This window comes from Rhynchophorus ferrugineus, unplaced genomic scaffold (genome assembly GCF_030347505.1).
Source record: "Rhynchophorus ferrugineus isolate W39M unplaced genomic scaffold, kcgeb_rfMv2 rfM1, whole genome shotgun sequence".
In the NCBI taxonomy this organism is placed as follows: Eukaryota; Metazoa; Arthropoda; class Insecta; order Coleoptera; family Curculionidae; genus Rhynchophorus; species Rhynchophorus ferrugineus.
Window position 1 is genome coordinate 36,796,223 of NW_027472580.1, and position 24,404 is coordinate 36,820,626.

The 24,404-nt window shown below is 32.6% G+C and overlaps 1 protein-coding gene across 1 annotated transcript in view; it reads right to left on the minus strand.

Moving 5' to 3' along the window:
• The window catches only part of LOC143196592 (fibrillin-1), a 164,793-nt gene that overhangs the window by 34,083 nt on the left and 106,306 nt on the right, over nt 1–24,404 (minus strand). The window contains exon 42 of the mRNA XM_076404407.1: nt 22,469–22,674. Within this exon, the coding sequence (XP_076260522.1) occupies nt 22,469–22,674 (206 nt within the window). The remainder of the gene's footprint in view (nt 1–22,468; nt 22,675–24,404) is intronic.

A 24,404-nucleotide genomic window follows, 5' to 3' on the forward strand; every position in this document is an offset into this window, starting at 1 on the left:
ACTAGAACTTCAATTATAGTGAACAGGAATATTTTGGGAATGATTTTTTTCATAAAAATAGTTATGTGTTTTTAACCATAAATCTCACAGAAACAACAGGTGTTTTCTAAATTTATAAGAACTAATATCACTAAAGTCACTAGAACTCAAATTATAATGAATAGGAATCCTTTAGAAATGTTTTTTTTTATAAAAATTGTTATGTGTTTTAGACCAGAGATTTTACAGCAGATACGATAACATTTATCCAAGACGAACTTTATACGACCGTATGATGGTTGAATTCAATTAAAAAGTATATTTACCCCGCCCATACACGAAATCCTATTCGGTCATAAAATTTTTATTGTGTTATTTTTATTGATGCAGGGCGATTCATTTTTCATCGATTCGGAGGACCATACCGGGGAGAGCTGCTGACCCGGGCCCGAAATTTACTGTCCGCTCCGCATCAGTCCCAGATTAATGAGCGAAGGTTATAAATTCAATTTGAAGCGACATTTGAACGCCAAATTTAACTGGCGCACAATGATCGAGGCGAATTCAAGGGCGCCGTATAAATCACAAGCCGTCGACGGCCGAACGCCATCATATCCGGACGGTGAAGTTACCTACTGAACTTTGTGTTTATGTGTGTCGCCGGAAATACTACTCGTATATATTAGGTTCCCCAGAAAGACGGTTTATTTACTAGTGAAAATTAATATATAGCTTAATAAATCAAATAACATAGATACCAAATCAAAAATGAAGTGTGAGTATTAAACATTGAGGCAGGTGGTGTACCAGTTTATTGAACCTATATTAGATTCTTGCATGTATTTTGTTCAGAAATATAAATTAATAAAAATGTAAATAAGTATAAATGTAAATAATTCGATGATATTTTGTCATTTTATTTTATAGACGCTAATCATGGAACGCTCAGAATGGCATTTTTAACATTCAATCAAAGTCCATAAAACATTTTTAGAAGATTATTGTAGCGACCTTGAGGCACGGTGTCCAAATTACCCAAAAATATAATCCCAGATGTTGAACAAAGGCGCGATGCCAGCAGCGCCAACTAGAACACGATAATGAATAGCTGGCAACCCCGAGACTTTTATCTGAGATGTTATTGGTATTATTGTTTTAAGGGTATTTCCAATCATTCAGTATCTGACAGTTGAGATTGGACGTGCCACCACCAACTGCCAAAGCCTCTTCACCAGGCATCACCGCTGCCATCTGTTTTATATATTCTGTATTTTCTACATTTTTTATGTTGCCAATGAATAACGGTCACATAACGTAAACACCACCGTTTCATTTCGTTTTACCTCCATTCACCGAGCCATATAACATTACCCTAAAGTGGTGACCCGACGTGATCTTTCGCAAAATTGGGTTTGGACTCGTGAATGGAGGGTACGTGCGTATGCGTATGAGTAAACATGGTGTATTTTAAAACATTTGTTTCGGCGCGATGTTTAAATCATAATGTTTTCTTTAGCTCGCCGTCTTCGTCATATTGGCAGACATTTTGATTAGAAAGGTTTTGGGCAGCTTCGGTCGGATACCGTCATTATTTGCTTTTTCTCAATTACCGTAACTTATGTGACTACGGATTAGTCACAGAGCAGCTCCAGAAGCTAGGTACCGATTGCAGTCACCGTAGACTCGTCATGTCTTCGCCGAGGTACCAGAATTACCAACGTCTCGTCGTCGAAGAAAATAAGCTACCACGTCGTTGAACAATCGATTCTCCCACAACGACGATTACGGGAGCCCTGTCCGAAAAATAACTTGTTTTCAATGTCGTCGATCAACCACATTCAAGTGCCAAAGAGGCGATGAAACAACGGTATCTGTAGGACTGAAAGATATCAACAGCCGTACCAGATCGCAACCGTACCAACCACAACCGTTTTGATTTATCATAGGTTTCACAGCACATTTTGTTTGGCATATCAGTATTTTGTATTTGTTTTTTTTATACATTTTTGTATTTTTATTTGTTTAAAATAATTGCATGTAAAATTCTGGCAGGGGAGTATTGTAGCGACCTTGAGGTATGTCGAATTTTACATAGTGGAATGACGATCTACAAAATACCCAGAAATATAGTCCCAGATGTTGCACACGGGCGGAGTGCCAGCAGCGCCAACTAGAACCCGATAACGAATAGCTGGCAACCTCGAGATGATTATCTGGGATGTTATTGAAGGGTATTTCCAATCATTCAGTATCTGACCACCGTTCAGTTTGGATGTGCTACCATCGACTGCCCAAGCCTCGTCACCAGGTAACACCGCTGCCATCCGTTTTATCTATTTTGTATTTTGTATATTTTTTTATATTGCCAATAAATAACGGTCACATAATGTAAACACCACTGTTTCATTTCGTTTTACCTCCATTCACCGAGACATATAACATTACCCTAAATTATAATATTTCTCCATCTTATCCCAATTGTTGGTTTCTGATTCGACAATTCAAAAGTTGTCATTTTGATATCAATGTCAATGAATGACCAATGAAAAACCAAAAGGTGCATGAATTATTGAACGAAATCAGACAGCTTAGCAGTAGCTATTTACAGGTGTTTATATGGGGCGGAAAAAATCGAAAACAATAAAAAATTACTACCACATGAATCGAAAGAACTTGGTATGTAAAAAGAAGAGTTTTCATTGATGGTAAGAAAAGGATCTGCTACAATACTCTTAAAGGTAAGAAGTCATGGATTATTCCAAGCGCATTGACACCAATCCAGAATACTCACATAAATAAAGTCATGCTGTGCATATGGTCAAATCAGCATGTAGTGAAATGCGGGGTGCTAAAAGTGAATGAAATTACTAGTGGAACAGTCTATCGACGTCAGCAGAAAAAAATAAATAACGTAACTCTTGTAAATCAATGCTCGGTCACGCATTGCAATAAATATTTTTTAAACATATTTTAGAGTCTCCTTTTTACCAATTAGGGTTTATCTGGACTGGACCTACAGTTTAACGTGGACTCCGAACCACGGTCCTCAGCATTAAGCTTACCGACTGGCGATTGACCAACTTGTAGATCATCTGGTCTTACCCAACCTAATTACGTGACTGGGATTACTTTCTTTGTCGAATTTTGCACTGTTGTCTAAGAATAATCACAAGTGTTAAATAATCACAAACATAACGTCCCTGTACTAGCAGGAAAACGCTGCAATAATTGTGAAGGATAAACTGTTGCAACTTCTTCCGCACCCAGCATATTCACCGGACACATCGCCTTCTGATTACTACTTGTTCAGATCAATGCAAAATGGCTTAGTTAAAAATTGCAATGAAAGTGTACGGCATGAAGGAGTGCGAATGAGAGGTGATAGAGCAGCTGACAATCCAACATCGTTTTTCCGCCAGGGTATCGCCATGTTATCCAGAAAGATGAGAAAAAGTTAAAATCGTAAAATATTTTATTTAATATTTATTGTACTAATATTTCTTAATAAAATTCTTTTTAAAAAGAAAAAAAGATACACAAAACCGATACAGATACAGAAAACACCTAATATCTACTGACTAGATAATAAATATTTTCAAGAAAATCTGGAAAATATTTGTCCGGTATTGTAAATAAGCATAAAACAAGAGACTATATCTTCTATTCTATACTATATCTTGCAAACATTTTGCTTGTTGGATTAAACTTGCTGTCGAATTTCTTAATTGCTTCCTTTTTTGCCATTAAAGGCATTACAGTATCTGTATTTAGATTATTGTAGTTCTCTGTTTAAAAATTGTTAAGGACACTAAATTTTCGTTCCTCGGATGCTTTCAAGAACGCCACTATCAGCAATGAGAACATCACAATTTTTATGCTTGGAGGCAAGTATCCCAATAGCATTCACCATTAACATTATAGTAATGAAGTTTAAGCCCATGTTGATTACTATTACATCTACACAAGTTCAAAGGTAGGCAAAGCTGGTGGATTGATACCATATATATATATATATATATATATATATATATATATGATAATAGGCGAAATCGAAGAAATGTTTTGCGTGGTACAACTAATCCTGGGTCTGAAACCACTCTTTTGATTAGTTTATTTGAATTGGCCTACAAAGTCATTTGATTGGCTCATTCAACTATTATTTGATTATAATGTATGTGTAGTGTATTCAGTGTATATACGAAAATAAAAAAAAACAGACGTCGTTCTCCTTGGAAGAAAGAATAGAAGTTAGCTAGATTAAGGATGTGGGTGTGATTTGGCATTGCTTTTATCTGATACGTATACAATTATTTATATAGAGAATTTGTGTTCATTACCCACAATTTAAAACCAAAATGTGTCCAAATTAGGCGATCATAAATTTATATTGAAGGTAAATGTGATTACACTACATGAAAAGTTTTTGTAACCCTTTATATTAGTTGTTTGTAAAGTGTCATCAATTAAAAACTTAAATATTTTGAAGGAGTTCATTTTCTTGAAACAAATGTTATTGATTAAGATACTTATAATTAATATTTTGAATAGAGGATTCTTAACCGAGATAACCTTTTCAACAAGGTTGTTAAAAAAAGACATTAATACAAAATAAACTAATACAATTTGTAGAGATATCATCATTGTCTTATTATATTGTTAATAAATCCTTAAGCTGTCTCTTTAAGTCCTTGATTTTATTAAATAAGAGCGCAACAGTAATTTTTATATACATCATACATTTTAATTTTATGACTCTTCGGTGTGTTTTCTCCATTCTGATGTATATCATACAATTTAACCGTTTTAATGATCCGTTCCACAATTTTCACAATAACATTGTAAAAATAATTATAACTTGCCTCAATACATTTTTGTGTCCAACAAGTAAGTAAAATGAAATGCTTTACTGAATAAAATATTTTCTTTACAGATGACTGTAATAGTTTTTTTAACTAATCAATGAAATTCAACAAAATAACGTTCTCAGCGCCTACCTACTGAGACTATGCAAAACAATTCTGAAATTATTTGTATTAAGTTAACATTCTATAATATATATATATATATATATATATATATATATATATATATATATATATATATATATATATTCTATAATATATATCTCTATGAGTATAACAATGACAACTGTGGCCTTGCGTTGTCATTACGTCCATTAGTAGCTACTGCTGGTCTTTTTTTAACAATACGTTGTCTAATTTATTTATTAGTATACATTTAATATACATCTAGTATACATCTAGTATACATCTGTATATATACATCTGATTGACATCTGGGTAATAGTGAATAATGGGACGATTGTAATAGCGTGCTGTTGTAACATGGTTTATATCAACAAAAGTAATAGTGGTGTGGTGAAGGGTACAAGAGGCGCGGCTGACACGTAGAAACATGTTTCATATTACTGTGTAACCGCCGGATACTAGAGTCGCTTACGCAGGCCTGTATTATATTTTTATGTTGATATGTATTTTCAAAGGTCATACGATCATTTTTGTCAAATGTTGTTTTACTCTTGTAGTAAAAATAATGGGCGTTTTTCATATTATATTAGAATATTTTTTGCGAACAAGGGAGTGGGCACAATGTGAGAATTTTAATGACTAAGGTTATCCAACTAAGGACCACTGTGGACTAAGGACCACAAGTAACTATTTGTTTTTGGTTTTACATTCCTAGAAAACGTGTGAGCGAGACTGTAAAAGATTAGAACGATATCGCAAGTTACGCGGATGCTTCTGAAGCAGTATAAGCTCTTCTCCGAAATTAAGGTTCCAGAACCAAAAAATCTATTATTTGCACAGATGAGCTTGAGAAAGAGACCACTAAATAATAAAATGAAGACAAATTAAGACGACTGAAAAGATAAAACAAAGTATCTTTAAACTGTAAATTAGGCAAGGGGGACGATAAGAGGAAAGGTGATGGAAAAGAAAAAAACGAATTGTAAAAATATTTGTCTCCTTTGTGTTGGAGAGCACAAGAAGAGGAAAATGTGAAATCTAGTCTCATATAGAATGCAACGATTATCATCACAACATATGCCAGAACTCTGATCAGTCTGCTAAAATTATACTAACTTTTTGTTTTATTTTCGTTAACTTAGACTTGATCCTTTTTATATAGCCATTGTTTATACTCAGAGTTTATTGATATAAGTTATATTTGATATAGTTAAGTTTAGGTTTCAATAAGGATTAATTTTATTTAAGTCTCTTATTGTTTCCTAACATGTAAACTAATTGTACCTATAACAAAATTGTTGCGTTAAGTTGATCATATTTCTTAACTAATTATAAAGCAAAGTTTGTAAACTTTTGAAGCTATGGTGCTAAATAGTGTTAGCTATCCGTAAATCAGAAGATAGTTCATTTAAAAGAAGTTAATTTAAAAGTTGTTATTGTGTCATGTGGCCGACTGTGGTAAAAAGATACGTTTTCTAAAATTGCTTGCGTAAAAAATCAGCATCAATGTAAAAACAAACATTTTCTATAACATTACAAGAAATATTTATGAGTTTAAAATGCATTGTGATGAAAATAGAGGTATTCTAACCTAAATTGGCACAACTTTAATAATACTATAAAACTTCATCATACAATCAACTCTTGGATACAGTTATAGTTAGTTTTGCTTTAAAAACTGTTATATTATATGAGTGAGTGGAAAAAGGTTGTCAGGTTGTTGAAATCACCACCAAGAGAGAGATCAACTGAAGGATAAATATCGACGAGAAAAATGTAAATATTCATAGAACCATATGGAACCTCTTAGGTCCATGTTAGCAAATACTATTAGATAAACAAAAATAATCATTTAAAATAATTAGTTATAAAGCAAAACTCTGTTCGGATGCACATCGGACTAGTATAAAATAATTGACTCTCGTCGCCAAGAAATTAAAACAAATACAGTATCTCTTGTGCAGTGAAATTCGGCAGCTTTTCAAACACACGTGGTAATCTAGACCTCAATAAAATTATATTAGTCTACATCATTCAAGTAAACAGCAATTCAATAGAACGGAGATAAATAATTTCTTGTATTGTTTTTTTTTTTGGAGAAATGTGCTGTTAATGTCAAAAGTAGTTTGGTAAAAGTTATAGAGACTTTGCACCTACCCTGTACAATTGCTTTCTATTGGAATAAAAACTTTTAACTAAGAAAGGTGCTTTCCATCCCTATCCATGTTATATCGTGCGTCTTCTACAGCGCTGGACAAGAAGGAACATATAAGTGTATTCGAAGCAACGCGGAAGTGTGTTTATCTTAAGACTGAATGGTATAGGGGTTTGGTGTGTATTATAATACGCTTAAACTCGAATACTCGAAGCCTTTCTTGAGGTGGTTAAGTGGAACACAGGCAAACAGATCGCAGCTGAAGTTGTAAGGTCGATTGAAATAATTAAGAAAAAGAGGACTGAAGGTGCTCAAAGATCCCTATCCAACAACCATTCCAATTAGTTTATGGCTAGCCTAATCCCCAACATCAGCACCAGGATGTAAGACTATCAAAGGCCTGTAGTTGTTAGCGGACTGTGAACTAACATAGTGTATTAGAATTTGGGCAGAAGCTGGCTCAATTTATGATGGTTCAATATCTAAAACGATGTTGGCCATATGGTATCAAAAATTAGAAGTTATGATCTCAGTTATCTTTTCTATTCAAGGTAGGTCTGGTTTTATTATAAATACGTACTATGTTTTTACGTTTTATAATATAGATTAAAACTTATGATTGGTACGATAAGTTTTAATCATACATTTTTTAGTTTTGAGGTGGCCAGGTATCGCTTATTTCTTACCTAAGTAAACTTGTTGTTGTTTAGTTCAGTTGAGTTTTTTTATTTCTAAGCATTTTAATCGTTTTCCGTTTTGTACTTATTTTTACAGAAAGAAACAAAATATAATTCTCCTAAAATGAGATTGAAAAGTTCATCTCCATTCCACTCTGGCACATATAGATTATGCGGTTCCTGTCGAGTACCCAGCCCATGTTTAAGATATATTTCTTTTTATTTTATTGACGCTATATATCAACGGCAACGAGAGGGTCCTGGCATCCGGCGCGTCCCGATATCGACAGGAATTTCTGCCGATCTCGTACAATTTCGTTGAGACAAACAAGGTAAATTGTTTTCGGAGAAAACAGGTCGACGAAAAGTAAATTTTTATTAAAAATTTCACCGTTTTTCTATCTGATTTCAAGCAAGGAAAATATACGAATTTACGAGTGTGCTCCAACATATCTTGGTCCTGTAAAAACGATTGTGTCTTTGAATTTTTTCAATAACAATTCACCTGAGTATTTATATACATAAAAGTTTTGATAAATTTTACACAAACATATATATGTTATGAAATGTGAAGGATTTAAAAAATATTAAAATATATTATTTTTGAGTATCGCCAGTACTGTGTTTTTCAAAGCATGAATGTTTCTTAATTGGAATAGTTAGTGGTTACTGGTCTTTGAGCACTTTCACTCCCTTTTTTATGACCTTACAGCTTCAGATGCAATACTTTTGCATGAACTCCACTTAACCACACCAAAGAATGCTGCGAAACGATCGCCAATCGAACGTTAATGTAATAAATTTAAAAAGAGAACAGACGTATGATGTCGCCAACAAGAACTCCTAATTTACTTAAAACTATTTTATTTAAACGAAGGAAAGAGGCAACTTATTGAACCTATAGCACAAACGACACTCCCATCTGTGCCCGGAGTTTTCTCCTTGTTGAGATCTAGAAACGGCCAATACTCATTGAAACCCATAACTTATTGACAGTAATGTGCCAGACAACAAAACTAACACTCTGCATAATTCAGTATTACACTAATTAACAGTATTCAGAACTAATTCATATTTCAAAATCTCTATAGTAACAATAAAAAAAATAAATTTAGCTTAAATGAAGAAATAATAGCAAAGACAAGGTGTTATTTTAAAGATAAAAGTCTCTAGTTACATTGAATGTGTCCAAAAAAATTGTTAAAAAGCTTTAACTGTTAATTATTTCCTAGATAAGTATATTCAAGCTTACAGTCACGTATAATGTTTTACAGTATAATTTAATTTTATCAAAGAAACAAATGGAGTAATATGTATTTTGTAAGCCCTCATCTCTTGATACAATAGGCTCCCCGCTATTTCTCTAGTACTCTGCTTCAAATTAATTTTACTCAACTAATTGAACTACTAGTTTTACAAAATGATCTGCTCGGTCGAATCCTGATTGTGAACTTCCAAATTCACTCGACATTCAGCGTAGTTTATTGCTCAACTATTTTCTCGAAAAACTAATCCAGCAGCGGTCTGAATTATTAGACTTTTACTAACAAATTAGCCAGTTGCAGTTATGGGTGTCTTCTATTAACCTGATACAGCATTGGGAGAGATCAAAGATTAAAATCCTTTTAATTCCTCTCCTCTCTATATCTCCTCTTTACCAAGCAGGATTTATCTACTATCTACTAACTAGATTTAGCACGTAACGTGGGATCTTAACCACGGTCCTCCGCATTGAGCCTATGTACTAGCCAGTGACCAACTTAGATAATATCCTAGAAGATCTCATCCAGCTCGGTTACTGGTGTCACCGGTATGGTTATTCCTTCTCAGATTTTACCAATCCGCTTTATCGCAGCAATTTCAACAATTGCAGCTACCAAGCCGGAACAGAGTTTTAGTGGGTGAAAATTATTCATACCCCAGAGAAAGTCTAGGTTTTCCGGAAGAATTTTCCTTATGATTTCATGACAAAAAAATAGTTTATAATACTATATAATATTAATAAAGTTGTTATAAGGAAGCATCTTCTTCATTATACTTATTATACAATAAAATCTAAATACTCAAGATGGGCTATGTTTCTTGTATTTAAATGAGGTCATTAAGGATTCATTTTAGATACAATTGGATAACTCGACGTAAAAATTACACTCTAACCAAACGAACGACCATTATTATGAAAATCCGCGACCGTCCCACTCACCGGTGCGGGATTTTCAAACAGGGCAAAACACAGACCGGTCGGATTGCTTGATGCCCGTCCGATTCAAATGCAAATAGGGCTTTAATTGCCGCCCGTGGCTAATTTTCCTTCAGATGTCGCCAGAGGAGAACACGACAAGAAGAATGATTATTTGAAAACCGATCGATACGACGTTGCAGGCTCTCCATTCTCTCGAACTGCCATCAATAGTATGATTGCTTCTTCAATGTAATAACCATTGGCGGAACTATTTCATTAATTGCCGCAATTATTTTTAATACAAGAAAACTGCAGATGCCAAGACTAGGATCTCTGAATGGCAAAAAAATGAAAAAAAGTAACAATTTCTGGCATTGAATATATTTAGATGAATATATCAGCGGTCAAGAAAGAATAAAAAGTTTTGAAAAAATATATTTGTTACATTACCATGATAGTAATATGAATTTCTTTTCCTGATTTTTTTTTTGAGAAAAATTGATGCTGTAAGTTATATTCAATAAAAATAATTTTCATCATCTTTGACAACTTTTTCCAACCGTTCCGGCAGTACCGCACCAATAAAAAATATTATAATCTATTCGTATTCATACGTTATCAAAATGTTTATTATTTTCCTTCTCATTTTATTCTAGTTAAAACCGAATTAGCCTACAAAAGTGGTCCGGTTGTCAAATGTCTGCAAAATTCTTCAAAACATAATAATTACAGGTTATTAACCGGAAAACGTTGTTTTGATGCTTTGCTTGTTTTAATAAATTTCAAATCCAGCCAGATAGTAGTAGCCAAAAACAGTTTGTGTCTCTAATCTGTAACTTCGGACAGGAATGAGATAATGGAGGTCCCATCTTGTTAATAAATACTAATAAGCTGCTGCGATATTTATTGAAAGTATTTTTACCGTGTTGCAGCTGCACTGTGACTAAAATATCTTTCTAAATTGGAAAACAAAAGAATACTGGATTGACCGAAAGGAAACCATCTTCATATGGAATAGGAGACGAATCAAGATCAACTTGATTGTAAGCTTTATTAATTTCACGAAATGCAAAAAAAGAGTAATATTTTCAATTTAAACATAATTTAATACGATTAATTCTGAGGAAAATGTTAGTCTGGAAGATATTCATAGAAAAATAGAATTTGCATAAGGAAACATAGGATTTAAATGGTGTAAAGATAACCCTCGAGGAGATCTAATGGAACTTCAAGACATTGCTTTTAAACGAAAACAATTTTTAAAAGCATATGCATAATAAAATCAACAAAGACTTGTTATTTCTATTTGTGTATTAAGATGAGAGATTGATATTTCAAAACTGAACAAAAAAATAAAAATAGAGTAAAGACAACAAAAGTTCAAGGAAAAAGGTAAACGTTAGAATAACACTTGATTAGCTCTTGTTATCATTAATATTTATTCATAATTCATTGCCCATATATTCTTCTTCATGCTACAAACGGGAGTTTTCCCTGGCCCAGAATTAGTGTTTTCCTCCAAACCTAAAGGTCATAACATTTTTTCTGCTTTCAAAATCAGTTGTTAAAGAACATGGAGGAGCAATCAGTTATTGTTATGGACAATACACCATACATAGGTGGAAAAGATCCCAGTAAGAAACATCGACAAGAAGCAAAGGATGTAATTAAGGCTGAAATATTCAAGTATTTACTATTTAGTTAACTAATTCAAATTATTACTCTATAACTACAAATAAAATATTTAATTGCTTTTTATATAGTTTACTTTTTTAGAAATTGGCTTAGAATATACATAGTAAATCAAACGGTTGAGTAATATGGCCACAGTATTCCTTCCTGTCCCTTCCTTCCTATCACTGCATATTCAATCCAATCAAATTGATAAGACAAATAATTGTTGCAGTAGATATGTAGGCCGAGAAATATATACAAGCAACTCTCTGGATATGCGGAAAAAAGCATCGTCTACAATAACATCATCGACTTGGATTAACTCCAGCAGACACACCCAAAAAGAAATTGCTAAATAGTGAAATCATGAACAAGTATTAGATCGATTGGAAATTAATAGTTTAGTCATTGGCTTGAATGGCGATTATGATCCAACGGTGCCTCTTACCCCTGCAGAGTGATGGGCATGGAAACAAGTAAAGGTATAATTCTATAAAGATACAATTAACATAAGATAAGTGTGTACATAGAGTTCTGTGTATATTTTTAGAATATAAGCATTTGGTTAGAATGCATGAGGAAAGAAGGAGTAGTAAATGTTTTGCAGATGTGGAAAATGCATTAGAAAGGTAGTAACAGAAGAAATTAAAGAGATACACAATTTTTCATAATTCAGATTCAAATATCAGATCACTTCAGATATTAAAATCACTTGACAAAGAAACACTGCAACGAAGAAAACAAAAACTAAACGTAAAATGGTGAATATGCTCTCTGTTGAGTATAAAATGCCTTACTTGGATATAAAATTATGAATTAGGTGGTTTAGGCCCCAGGAAATACCACAAGTATCGATAATTATAAACGAGAGTATCGAACTTTGAGTTGTAACATAAAATATCGATATTAAAACCTAGGATTTTTGAAGAATATTATTGACCACACGCTCTCATCCTCTAAGCCCATTGCACGTGAACTATAGTTGGCGTTAGTGATATAAGCAGATATGTCGCATATCCATTTTCTTTTGATACCTTCTCCGTATGCCGTATTATATGGTAGCATGTAATAGGTCTATCGTTGTTATTATTTCTCATTACAATTGTCAGTACTATTTTCTGTCCTAAAAAGACATTATCAACATCCGCAGTAGTATTTTTAATCAGGTCTAAAAATTTATTCTTATTTTATTATACTAAAGGCCAAAAATGAGCTTATTATAATTGTTTACCGGAAAATTATTATATTAACATATGTTTTGTCAGCACAAAATTCAAATGTTAGCAGAAATATGGGATAAAGCAATGGTTAATGAACAACAATATTTTAATAAAATAATGTATATGCATTTCTATATAATCTTGTACATACAAAGAAATATTTAAAAATTTATTTACAATCACTGATTATTTATATTAGCCATTATTTATAAGCCTAACAAATTTATTATATGGAGATACTTGCAAAAAATGTAACATACTCCAATAATACCAAAATGTTGCAGAAATTCTAGCTAAATGTTAAGCAAAAAAACGGAATCAATTTCAAAAACACTACTATAAAACATCCCCAAAAAACATCCGCATTATTAACTTTGTACTGTCAAAATTAAACGCCCCTATTTAGGCTACCCTAGCCTAATGATCAACATGGGCACGATCTTGTGTGACTCAGATACGTTGCTACGATAACTGAAATTATTACTTGGTATCAGATGTTACAGTACTTCTTCTAAACGATTCTAAACATCTAAGAGGTCAATTCAAAAGTCTCCAGCATGACACAGAGATGGCGCTACTAGAATTAAATTCATATGTTATTTAATTATCCCTAACCCTCAAAACACACGTGTATAAATTTGACAGCTGTCGGACCACTAGTTTGTGAATTATGGCATTTTGAGTGAAGCAACGTTTGTTATTGTGAAAAAAAAAATGGATAAAAAGGAATTTCGTGTGTTGATAAAATATTGCTTTTTAAAAGGAAAAAATGCAGTTGAAGCAAAAACTTGGCTTAATGCCGAGTTTCCGGACATTGCCCCAAGAAAATCAACCATCAAGGATTGGTAAGTTTAGACGTGGTGAAATGAGCACCGAAGACAGTGAACGGAGTGGACGTCCAAAAGAGGTTGTCACCGACAAAAACATTTTAAAAAATCGATAAAATGATTTTGAATGACCGTAAATTGAAATTGAATAAAATAACGGACACTTTAAAGATATCAACTGAACATGTACATCATATCATTCACGAATATTTGGGTATGAGAAAGCTCTATGCAAAGTGGGTGACGTTTGAAGATGATCAAGCGTAATAAACCCGAGTTTTTGCGTCGATATGTGACAATGGATGAAATATGGCTCCATCATTTCACTCCTCCCTCTGCAGTCCACTCGGATGACTGTCGATTGGACTGTACATGATAAACCCACTCCAAAGCGTGGGGAAACGCAACAGTCGGCTGGCAAGGTTATGGCATCTGTATTTTGGGATGCGCATGGACTAATTTTCATTGACTATCTTGAAAAAGGTAGGACCAGCAACTATTACATAGCATTATTGGACCGTTTCAAGGTCGAAATCGCCGAAAAACGGCCACATTTGAAGAAAAAGAATATGCTGCTTCACCAAGACAATGCACCGTGTCATAAGTCAGTGAAAACGATGACAAAAATCCATGAATTGCTTCCTCATCACCGTATTCTCCAGACCTGGCCCCCAGCGACTATTTCCTGTACTCAGTTCTCAAAAAATGCTCGCTGGAAAGATTTGTCGAATGAAGTGGTGATCGCCGAAAATGACTATTTTGAAGCAAAGGACAAATCGTACTACAAAACATGGTATCGAAAAGTTGGATGGTCGCTATAATTAGTGTATCACCCTTGAAGAGAATTATGTTGAATAAAAAAAATAATTTTAGTAAAATGATGTGTTTTACTATGGTAGGCCGGGGACTTTTCAATTGACCTGTTATTCCTAAAGCAGGATTCGAACCCTCGCCTTTTTAGTAACTAACAGACGTACCTCACCAAAAGGGCCACCTTATATAATTTAATACTTCCGACATCATTTCAGAATATTTTTACAAACGTACAGCATAGTTATTAAAAATATTTTGGAGTAAAATATATTAAAAACATACATGTTTCACCAACAATTTCAAGGCAAGTCATTAAGGTTCACGATAGCATCTTACAACCGCATTTAATTTTAAAAAAGACTTCGTGTTTATCACAATGTACATGCGCCTAACGCACATAATTCTTCGCCATTTACCGATAACCAAACATTGTCCCGTTCTCCCCCAGAAAACATTCCGTAAACAAAATATCATTCGCTTCCGCCCAGGCAGCTCATTTCCCATGCAAATAAGAAAAGTTATATTGCAGTTCCCAGCTATCTGTAGCCAGTTTTTGATAAACACCTTGGCATCGGCCTTGTTTCGGATGCAACACTTGAAATGGCGCCGCAATATGAAACAACATACTCCACCGAAGACAAACGACGTTCGAGAGATGTATCGGGTCGAATACGAACGGAAATAAATATCGGATTCTTGTTGAGACGGTGGTATACTTTAACCTTTGCTCTTTGCTGAACAATGGCTTCTGAAATACTGTAGTTATTTCACGAAACAGAAAATTATTTAATCCTAGAAAATTAAAGATCTTTTAATAATAAATCGTTATTGTATTTACATGTTGTATCTGTTTTTGTTCGATATATATGTAATATATTTAAATTAAAGTAAAAATTTGATTAACTGGTTTATGATGTCTGAAATAAGAAACAAATAAAGTAAAAAAAAAATTATTTTATACCTTCTCTCCGTTTAAGTGTTATGTTTGACAATTTAATAACCTAATAACTAAATGTGTTCTCAAAATAATATTATTTTATAAACTCGCGTGAAGTTCATGTTGATCTGTTCAACTCATTTTTGTAATAATTATATTTAATAGTAATATTATATTTTGTATATGTAATAACAGTTGAAAAATACAAGATCTGACTTTAGCGAAGAGTCGATCAACCGAGAAGGATTTAATAATAATCTAAGAGCTAGCAACATTTTTAGGAGAGAAATTCAGGTAAGCTGATCTATTGAGATGTCATCTCTTTCACTTTCTCGGTAAGCACCTGCTACATTTGGCTAGTGGCATGGGTTGCGTTTACCAGTGCGCATAATACATGTACAGGTAAAATATTCAATTTCTAAATTAATTATGAATGGATAACTTTTATTAATGACTTTTGATAGGCTTAACATCAATATTTTTTTGACCGATATGTCGATATATCGATATTCTTTAAAAAAATTTTTAAAAAATTAATTACATTTCCTTAACATTTCTCTTCAACATAAGTATTTTAATTTCCCGACTTAATCAGTGTTCCTTATTTAACAATAGAATTATTGTCTTGCAAATTAATTTTACGTATTTTGATACTTAAGTACTACCATATAAAAATTACTGGCATATTAGAAACAATTATCAAAATTTATGGCAATGAATTAAATATTTTTGTTAAGCTTATCAAAAGTAATAAAAAATTATCAATTCTTAATTAATTTAAAAATTTAAAATTTTTACCTATACAGATAAGATGCCCACTAGTAAACGCAACCCCTGCCGCCAGCCATATGGGCCGGGTACTGACCGAGAGAGTGAAAGAGATCAAATGTCAAAAGATTAGCTTACCTGAATTTCCTGATTTCTGAACGTCGCTAGCTCCTGTACTATAATATCTATATATACCTCATTTTGAAGTGTGTATAGTAGGCGCTATATTTGCTAATAATAAAACTCATTTCAATGTGACAAGAATGATTAACAGTAATTTAATAGGAAATAGTTCCAATAACGTATTTGATATCCTATTTACAATATATATATATATATATATATATATATATATATAAATATATATATATATATATATATATATATATATATATATATACACATTAGATTCATATTAAAAATAACTTGCAAAATGTAGCTATTACTATAGCAATGTCTTATGCGTTTTGATCTGCGTTGGTTAAATAAGCATTTGGTAAAATGTATGATCTCTCACATATTGTTTAACCTTTCACTAATGACGGTGTTCACGGTAAAGACGGCATATACAAAAGATAATAAAACATAATCGGCGAAGAAGTGAGCGAAACCCAAAGTTTACTGAGAGACAACAATAGAATCACCATAAAACTACCGTAAAAAGTAACACCACAACCCAACACACATTGAGTAATAGTGTTTCGATAAAAATAGTACAGCGAAAGTTCCACAAAGCTAACGTTTATAGAAGGGCTGCAATTGCAAAACCCTTTATAATGGAAGCCAAATGATGCAGGATGCAGCGAAATAAACAGTACAAGCATTATGAAACCTAAACACCTAATGACGGAACAATGTGGTTTATTTATTGGTTTATATATGGAGAACCTCAAAAAAAGCCCACGACCCTGAGTGATTTTTTCCTACAGTCAAGCACGGAGGAGGTTTCGTTATAATTTTGGAGGGTAATATCGTAGTATTCACCTAATATTCCTTCACATCTCTGGCCAGGTCACTTTAAATGCATATATCGATAACCTCAATGATGAAATTTTGTTATCACTAGCATATTCAGGAACTACCATATTCCAAGATTTAATCACTAAATATATAGATAATAGATCACAATATCGTCAATAATTTTCCCTGGCCGGCATAATTCTCAATATCAACATAATTGAACCGTTATAAGGAATTTTAAAGCGGATAACGAGGAGTAGAAGCCCATATCCAACATCATTAAAGCAATAAACCGATGTTTTGGTATAAGAATCGGACAAAATTTAATTGGAAACTATTCATGTAATTTTCTGCGAAAAGTTGCAGCTGTTTTAAAGGCAGATGGTGGCTCAATACCTTATTAATAAATAAATGCTGTACATATGTTGTATCATGTACATATCAACATAATTGAACCGTTATGAGGAGTTTTAGAGCGGAGAACGAGGAGTAGATATCCATCTCCAACATCATCAAAGCAATAGGCGGATGTTTTGATATAAGAATAAGACAACATTCCATTGGAAACTATTCAGGCACTGTTTTAAAGACAAACGGTGGCTCAATACCATATTAATAAATATATGCTGTGCATATGTTAGGTTTTCATATTATTTCGTTCATTCCCTGTATGTGCATCTGACTTGATAATGTATTAACTGAATTATCTTTAATGAAGTTTTGTTATCACTAGCATATTCATGTACGGCCTTATTCCAAGATAATAATACACCTAAACACACAGCCACACACTTTAATCTTGGTTTGATGCACATCACAATATCGTCAATAGTTTTGACTTTGACGTCAATAGAGAACGAGGAGTAGATATCCATCTCCAACATCATTAAAGCAATAGGCGGATGTTTTGGTATAAGAATGAGACAACATTCCATTGGAAACTATTCAGGCACTCTTTGGTAAAAAGTTGCAACTGTTTTAAAGACAAATGGTGTTCAATACCTTATTAATAAACAAATGCTGTGCATATGTTTGGTGTCCATATTATTTTGTTTATTCTCTGTATCTCTATCTGACATGATAATATATTAACTGAATTATCTCTGGTTAAACTTGATATTTATCTTTGCTTATAATGCTTACAGTTTTTAATATTTTTGTGGTAATTTATTTAGTTGTTTAAGGTGTTTTATTTATAATATCATGTCATTTCAAGCTGTGCGAATCATTTACTATTATTTGTTTCAGAACATTGAAAACAGTAATGTGAGAAATAAAATTATATATACATAAGATAGTTCCCATAAACATATATTACATAACATAGTTAGAGAGAAACTCTTTAGAAGCAACGCTCAAAACAACTGACAAAACAAAAACAAAAGTAATTTTGCCTACATTTTTGGGTTATTATTCTTGTTATTATGCTAATCTATAATCATATCAACATAATTCTGATAATAATCAAAACAGTTTGCTTCTGTAACTAATTAAAAGTTTTGTGGTGCAATTACATCTTTTCGTATTAAATAGTAATGATTTCCCTCGTGGTTGATGTCTATATACGCAATTTAACTTGAAAGTGAGTTCAGTTTTTAATCAGTATATAAAAAAATGTATATGTTCGTTCAAAGGCAGACATATGTTAGAGATATGTGGTTTAATATTGCAAGGCGAGAACCAGCCGGTATAATTTGAACACCGGTAATATATTCACAGCAATTGCAATTTTCTATCGTAAGTATTTATTATTTTAAATACCTTAAATTATAACTAAAGTGTAATTAACGTAATACCGAGGTAAAAAACACTGTGGATAAGATTTGAGGTTAGGCCAAATTTGTTTAGTTTATTGTGTAATGAGTCCCTAATAATTTTGTTGTTTTTTCGGTTACCACGTAATATCAAATTTAATATAACGTGATTAGTTTATTAGTACAAGTATGCATGAAGTCAGTATATGTTTGTACAAGATTTGAATGCCAACCATGTGGAAGAAAAGGGGCTTCTAACTGAACTCACTGAACATTCACTGCTGTTTAGTACTGAATGAACTTATATTCTCAAAATACAAATAAGAATATTAATTAAATTCAAGCGTTCCACAAGTGTCAATCAAATCCCATCATGGTTAGATTGCCAACAAAAGCCAATATCAAATATCTGCTTTCTTGCAAATTAAATAGTTAGATGGGCTATACTTCACCAAATTATCAAAATTTTACAGCCTGGTATGTATGTGTAATCGTAAACAGAAGTTTCAATTATTTCAAACAATACTTCGTAGAAATAATGTATGAACTCAAATATTATGACTGAACCTCGTAACAAATTCCATCATTTTATATATGACCCAAGATACCAATAATCCAAAAAAGTTCCGGGTCCCTAAACATCTTTGAAATTTCAAGGTCATTTCCTAAACAGTCCGAAACAGTAGTCATCAAAAAACTTGCTTAACTAGAATTACTTTACTTTACGATTCTGAAGTCAAACAATGTCGATCTAAGAGAATCATCGAACATAATTTATATACCTAAAGCTAATCGTTTAAAAAAAGTACAGTTAATAATTTATTCCTTTTAGACAATACTTAGAGCTATATTATTTTTGTTTCTCGGCTGTCGCAAAATATTTTGCCTATTTTTCATATTTAGCATATTATCGCAAGCATACCTAATCCCCATATCGAACTTTGTTTTAGTCTAAATAGAACCTTTAAAATAAAAGCAACACGCAACATATTTTCGTCGGCTACAAGCAATTTTTCCGAATTATTTGAACCAGTTCTATGTGCACAAAATAATCCGTAAGGTAAGTACATTCTTATGATTATTTATTTAATCAATTAAGCGCTATCGCTATCTATAAAAATAGATTATTTAAAGGTTTATATAAGCTTATTATTTAAATATTTGTCATAAATCTTCTGAAACCCGTTCTAAAATCGTTTTTTATTAATTAGTCGGGTCTAACACACTTGAGCTATTTTGGATTGTCATTTTATTAAAACCCCAAATCTAGGTCCCCGCACAGGATTGCGAAAAAGTACTTTTGTTTTTTTTTCATGTTTTCAAAGCGAATTCATTCTTATATATTTCAAGTACTATTCAATAATTTGATCGATTACTTTTTGTCGCATTTATGATACAACCCGCCGCTTGGTACTTCTTTCAGCTAATCATTTCACAAACGGAAACTCGACCCATTAAATTTTTCTTCGAATTTGAACCTCAATGAACAATGGCCAGTTAGGTTTAGAGACTCATCTTTCTAGTAAATCAAGTCTGACACTGGCGTTCACTTAAACATTCATTACCACAAACATCATGTAATTTTTAGAGACTGTGTTACATTTTTTAAATCAAAAACCTATATCAAAAATGACCTTCTGCAATCTCAATTTTTAAAAAAACAATTGCTCTTGATTGAGTAATGACACTAACTTTATATCTGAAATGTCTAGGCCTGTTACTTTTCAATCTCTCTATGGTGTATATTGTAATAAATATTAATAGATATGTGTTACTTTAGAACCTTCTATTATGAAAAACCCATATTAGTTTTTCTTGGACCTGTAATCTAAATAGAATTTACCTCCGTTATATATTTAGTCTTAAATTAGTTCATAGGTATTTAAATAACCATTTATTCATAAAGCGTTTTTGAAAATTTTCGTATAAAATAACTAAACTACATTTTTAATGAAAATTAAAGCTTATTTCCAAACAGGCAGATACTTGAAGAAAGCAATCAAAGATTCCACTCTAAGGTTCCAAATCTACTTAAAAAATATTATTATATCGGAAGTGGATGTAGTGCTCAAGATGTATTGAATGACGCTCATCCTTTCTGGATATATCGGCCTATAAATTAGATTTAAAGATTTTTTTTAATTTCTCGCAAGAATAATGTATGTTTTGAGGCTACCTACGAATCTACTTATTTTTGGTACAATTATAAGAAGTGAAACGCTACTCAGATAGGTCACGTCATGTCGGAATAAGCAGTAATCAGAAGGAGCAAGGTTTGGAGAATAAGGCGAGCGGGGTAGCACTTTTCATATTAGTTTTTCCAGGAGCATTGTCATGCAGAAGAATAACATCGTATCTTCGCTCGTATTCCGACCATAAGAGAGCCAATAGAGAAGATTAGCTTGCATATTCGGCTTTGCCGTTGATGTTGATGCTGATCGGATGGTCCCTATAACTTTTTTAGCTTTAGATTGTCGTAATGGATCCACATTTCATTAACAGTGACAATACGATACGATTGCAATTACAAGACCAAATGCCTTCCAATGTATATTAGCTTTAATTCATAAGCACCAAAAATCCAAGTTTTCAATCATTCCCATGGTCTTCAAGTAATTGGAAATAATTTTTTGTGTTAATCCCAACAATTGTGAATATTCTTCTTGCGTTTTACAATGCCTTCAAATATTCGTCTTCAATTTCTTTTGATAGTCCAGAACACTCTTTACCTTCGGTAAGAAAACCACTACTTTTTGATTGTTGAAACCTATATTCATATGTTGAAATCGAGAGATCATACCATAAGCTTCACATACTATTCTGATGACCTTCGGCAGCCCTTTTATTCAAATTATAGTAAAAAAAAATTTCCGATGCGATTTGCTCACTTTCAAATTCATTGCACTCATTGTTTTATTTTTATTGCATTTCAACGTCCAAAAAACATGTTTAACTTCGAGGATGATGACATCCACCGAAAAGTGAAGCCTGTGAGTGAGATTTCGACCTAAAGTTACAAAGGTACATCTGTTCCAGATCCCTTAAAATTAATTTATACGCCTATATAATGGCAATTGTTTAACTAATTATTTAAGCCTTTTAAATATAATTGTTTAACGACGAGTGGAAACTTTTCTAAATGAACAAAAGTTTCTCGCTTCCATTAACAATAAAAATTAAAGTAATGGATATATCTAAAACACTGGAAGCTGTGTAGTAGATCTTATGACAATCAAGCTAATTATTTTCAATGTTACGAGCGCCGAGTCTTACATTCCTAAGGTCTTGTTAAGAGACGATCGTGCAATATTTATTTTTCTGAGGTATTACCTTGTATTTATTAAATTTCTATAGATTTATTTTAAATATATTTACATATAATGGTATATACTGTTGAACTTCGTAATAAAATAAACATATAGAAACATCTGATTTAACAGTGGCAAACGAAATATTTGTTTGGACAATCGGCCGGAAATAAGCGCAGAGAATAAGGTCGAGATAAAACGAGACCTACAGGAAACGGGAACTCACCTGAATACAGATACTGAGTTTGCTATCGAACTGATAACCGTCGGGACAGCCGCACCGGAAGCTTCCGGGCGTATTAAAGCAATTTCCGGTGGCGCCGCAGGGGCTGGTGAGACACTCGTTGTTGTCCACGCACTGGTTGTAGTACGGATGCAGGATGTAACCCGCAGGGCAGCCACATCGGTATCCTCCCACCAGATTTTGACATCCTGTAAGAAAATAACAATATAAATAAAGTTTCAATTATTCTTATTTCGATAAATCTATATTCTTGCATTTGAATAAATTTTATTAATGAATACCTCAACATATTTTGTAACTCTCATTACTTATTTATCTTCAATATTATAGCTATTATATTAGTGTAAAATATACTATCAGCGATCGTTAGGCTTCCTATTATACAGATTTTTTTTTCTGGTAAAATGGAAACTAATATATGATCGACATCTTCTATAAACTTCAGGTTTCTATAATTCCAATTGTGTATATTTCAAAAAACAAACTACTCTTAATCAATGCGAATATGAATTTGCTGTTAATTCAGAGGGTATTATGAAAAAATGTTTTCAATTTAATTTAAAATGCATTGTTTTAATTAATAAAGCTAACCATTTGGTTGAGAAAACGGACAAACTCCAATAATATCTTAAAATTATTGATTTAAAAATGAAACGTCTATAATAATATAAATAATCCCAACTAGGCTTTAATATATATCAAATCAAGTTCAATTAGTACTAATAAGAACATATAAACTAAAATATTATCGAGGGAATGCAACCTAAAGTTTCCTCCAAACTTGAAAGAATTATTAAGATTCAATTTTCAGTAATATTAGACATATTTTCCTAAGGCGTATCCATATATTAATTGGCTTAGCGAAAGCTTTGCCTCCCTTATTAAGGAACCGTGGACGGCGTAGAATTTGACACTGTTAAAGCTTATACGGAGTAATAATCTTTAGTCCTAAAATTGTTGAATAATATACGCCACATATTTAACAGTAAATTCCAAAAAAACGAAATCGGCTCAAATCAAGCAACCAATAATAACAGATCCGTTGAAAAGTCACCGGCCTGACACATAGATAGCGCTACTAGAATTAAATCCATATATATTTTAGTTAGCCCTAACCTTCAAAATCTGAATTATATCATTTTGAGTGTAGCAACTTTTGTTATTGTGAGGAAAATGGATAAAAAGGAATGTCGCATGTTGATAAAATATTGCTTTTTGAAGGGAAAAAATACAGTTGATGATTCGGAGCAATGTTTGAAGATGATCAAGCGTACTAAACTCGAGTTTTTGCGTCGATATGTGACAATGGATGAAACATGGCTCCATCATTTCACTCCGAAGTCCAATCGACAGTCATCCGAGTAGACAAGAGCGCAAAGTCATAAAACAATGAAAATTATTTCGAAAATGAAACTCATCATTGCCTGCTTTTTATATGGAATAAATTGACAGTAAAATAAGGAAAAAATATTTTTTACTGCAACAGCTTTTTGCATCTGCTTGCACCAAAACTAACTGGCCATTATTTAGAGAGAAATTAGACAGTTTAATATCCCTAAATTTACCTCTCAAAACAGAAAGAGATACGGAAGTAGCAACAACAAATAATAAAATCTATACAAGAGGCCTCATGGTACGCAACTCCTAATAGCGCGACATATCAAAAGTTTAATTATATTTCAACTACAAATAAACAAAAACAATTGCTGAAAAGGGAAACCTGCGAAAACCCTGATAATAAATCAGGACAGAAGAAAACAAGAGAAAATTCAACAACGCAATAAAAGAGCTGAACGTTCTAATTAATAAGGAATAAAATCAAGGAATTCAAAACTATTTAGAAAACTTAACGCCAACTGATACAACGGAATATTCTCTCTGAAAAGAAACAAAAAAGATTAAAAATCCTCAACAACAT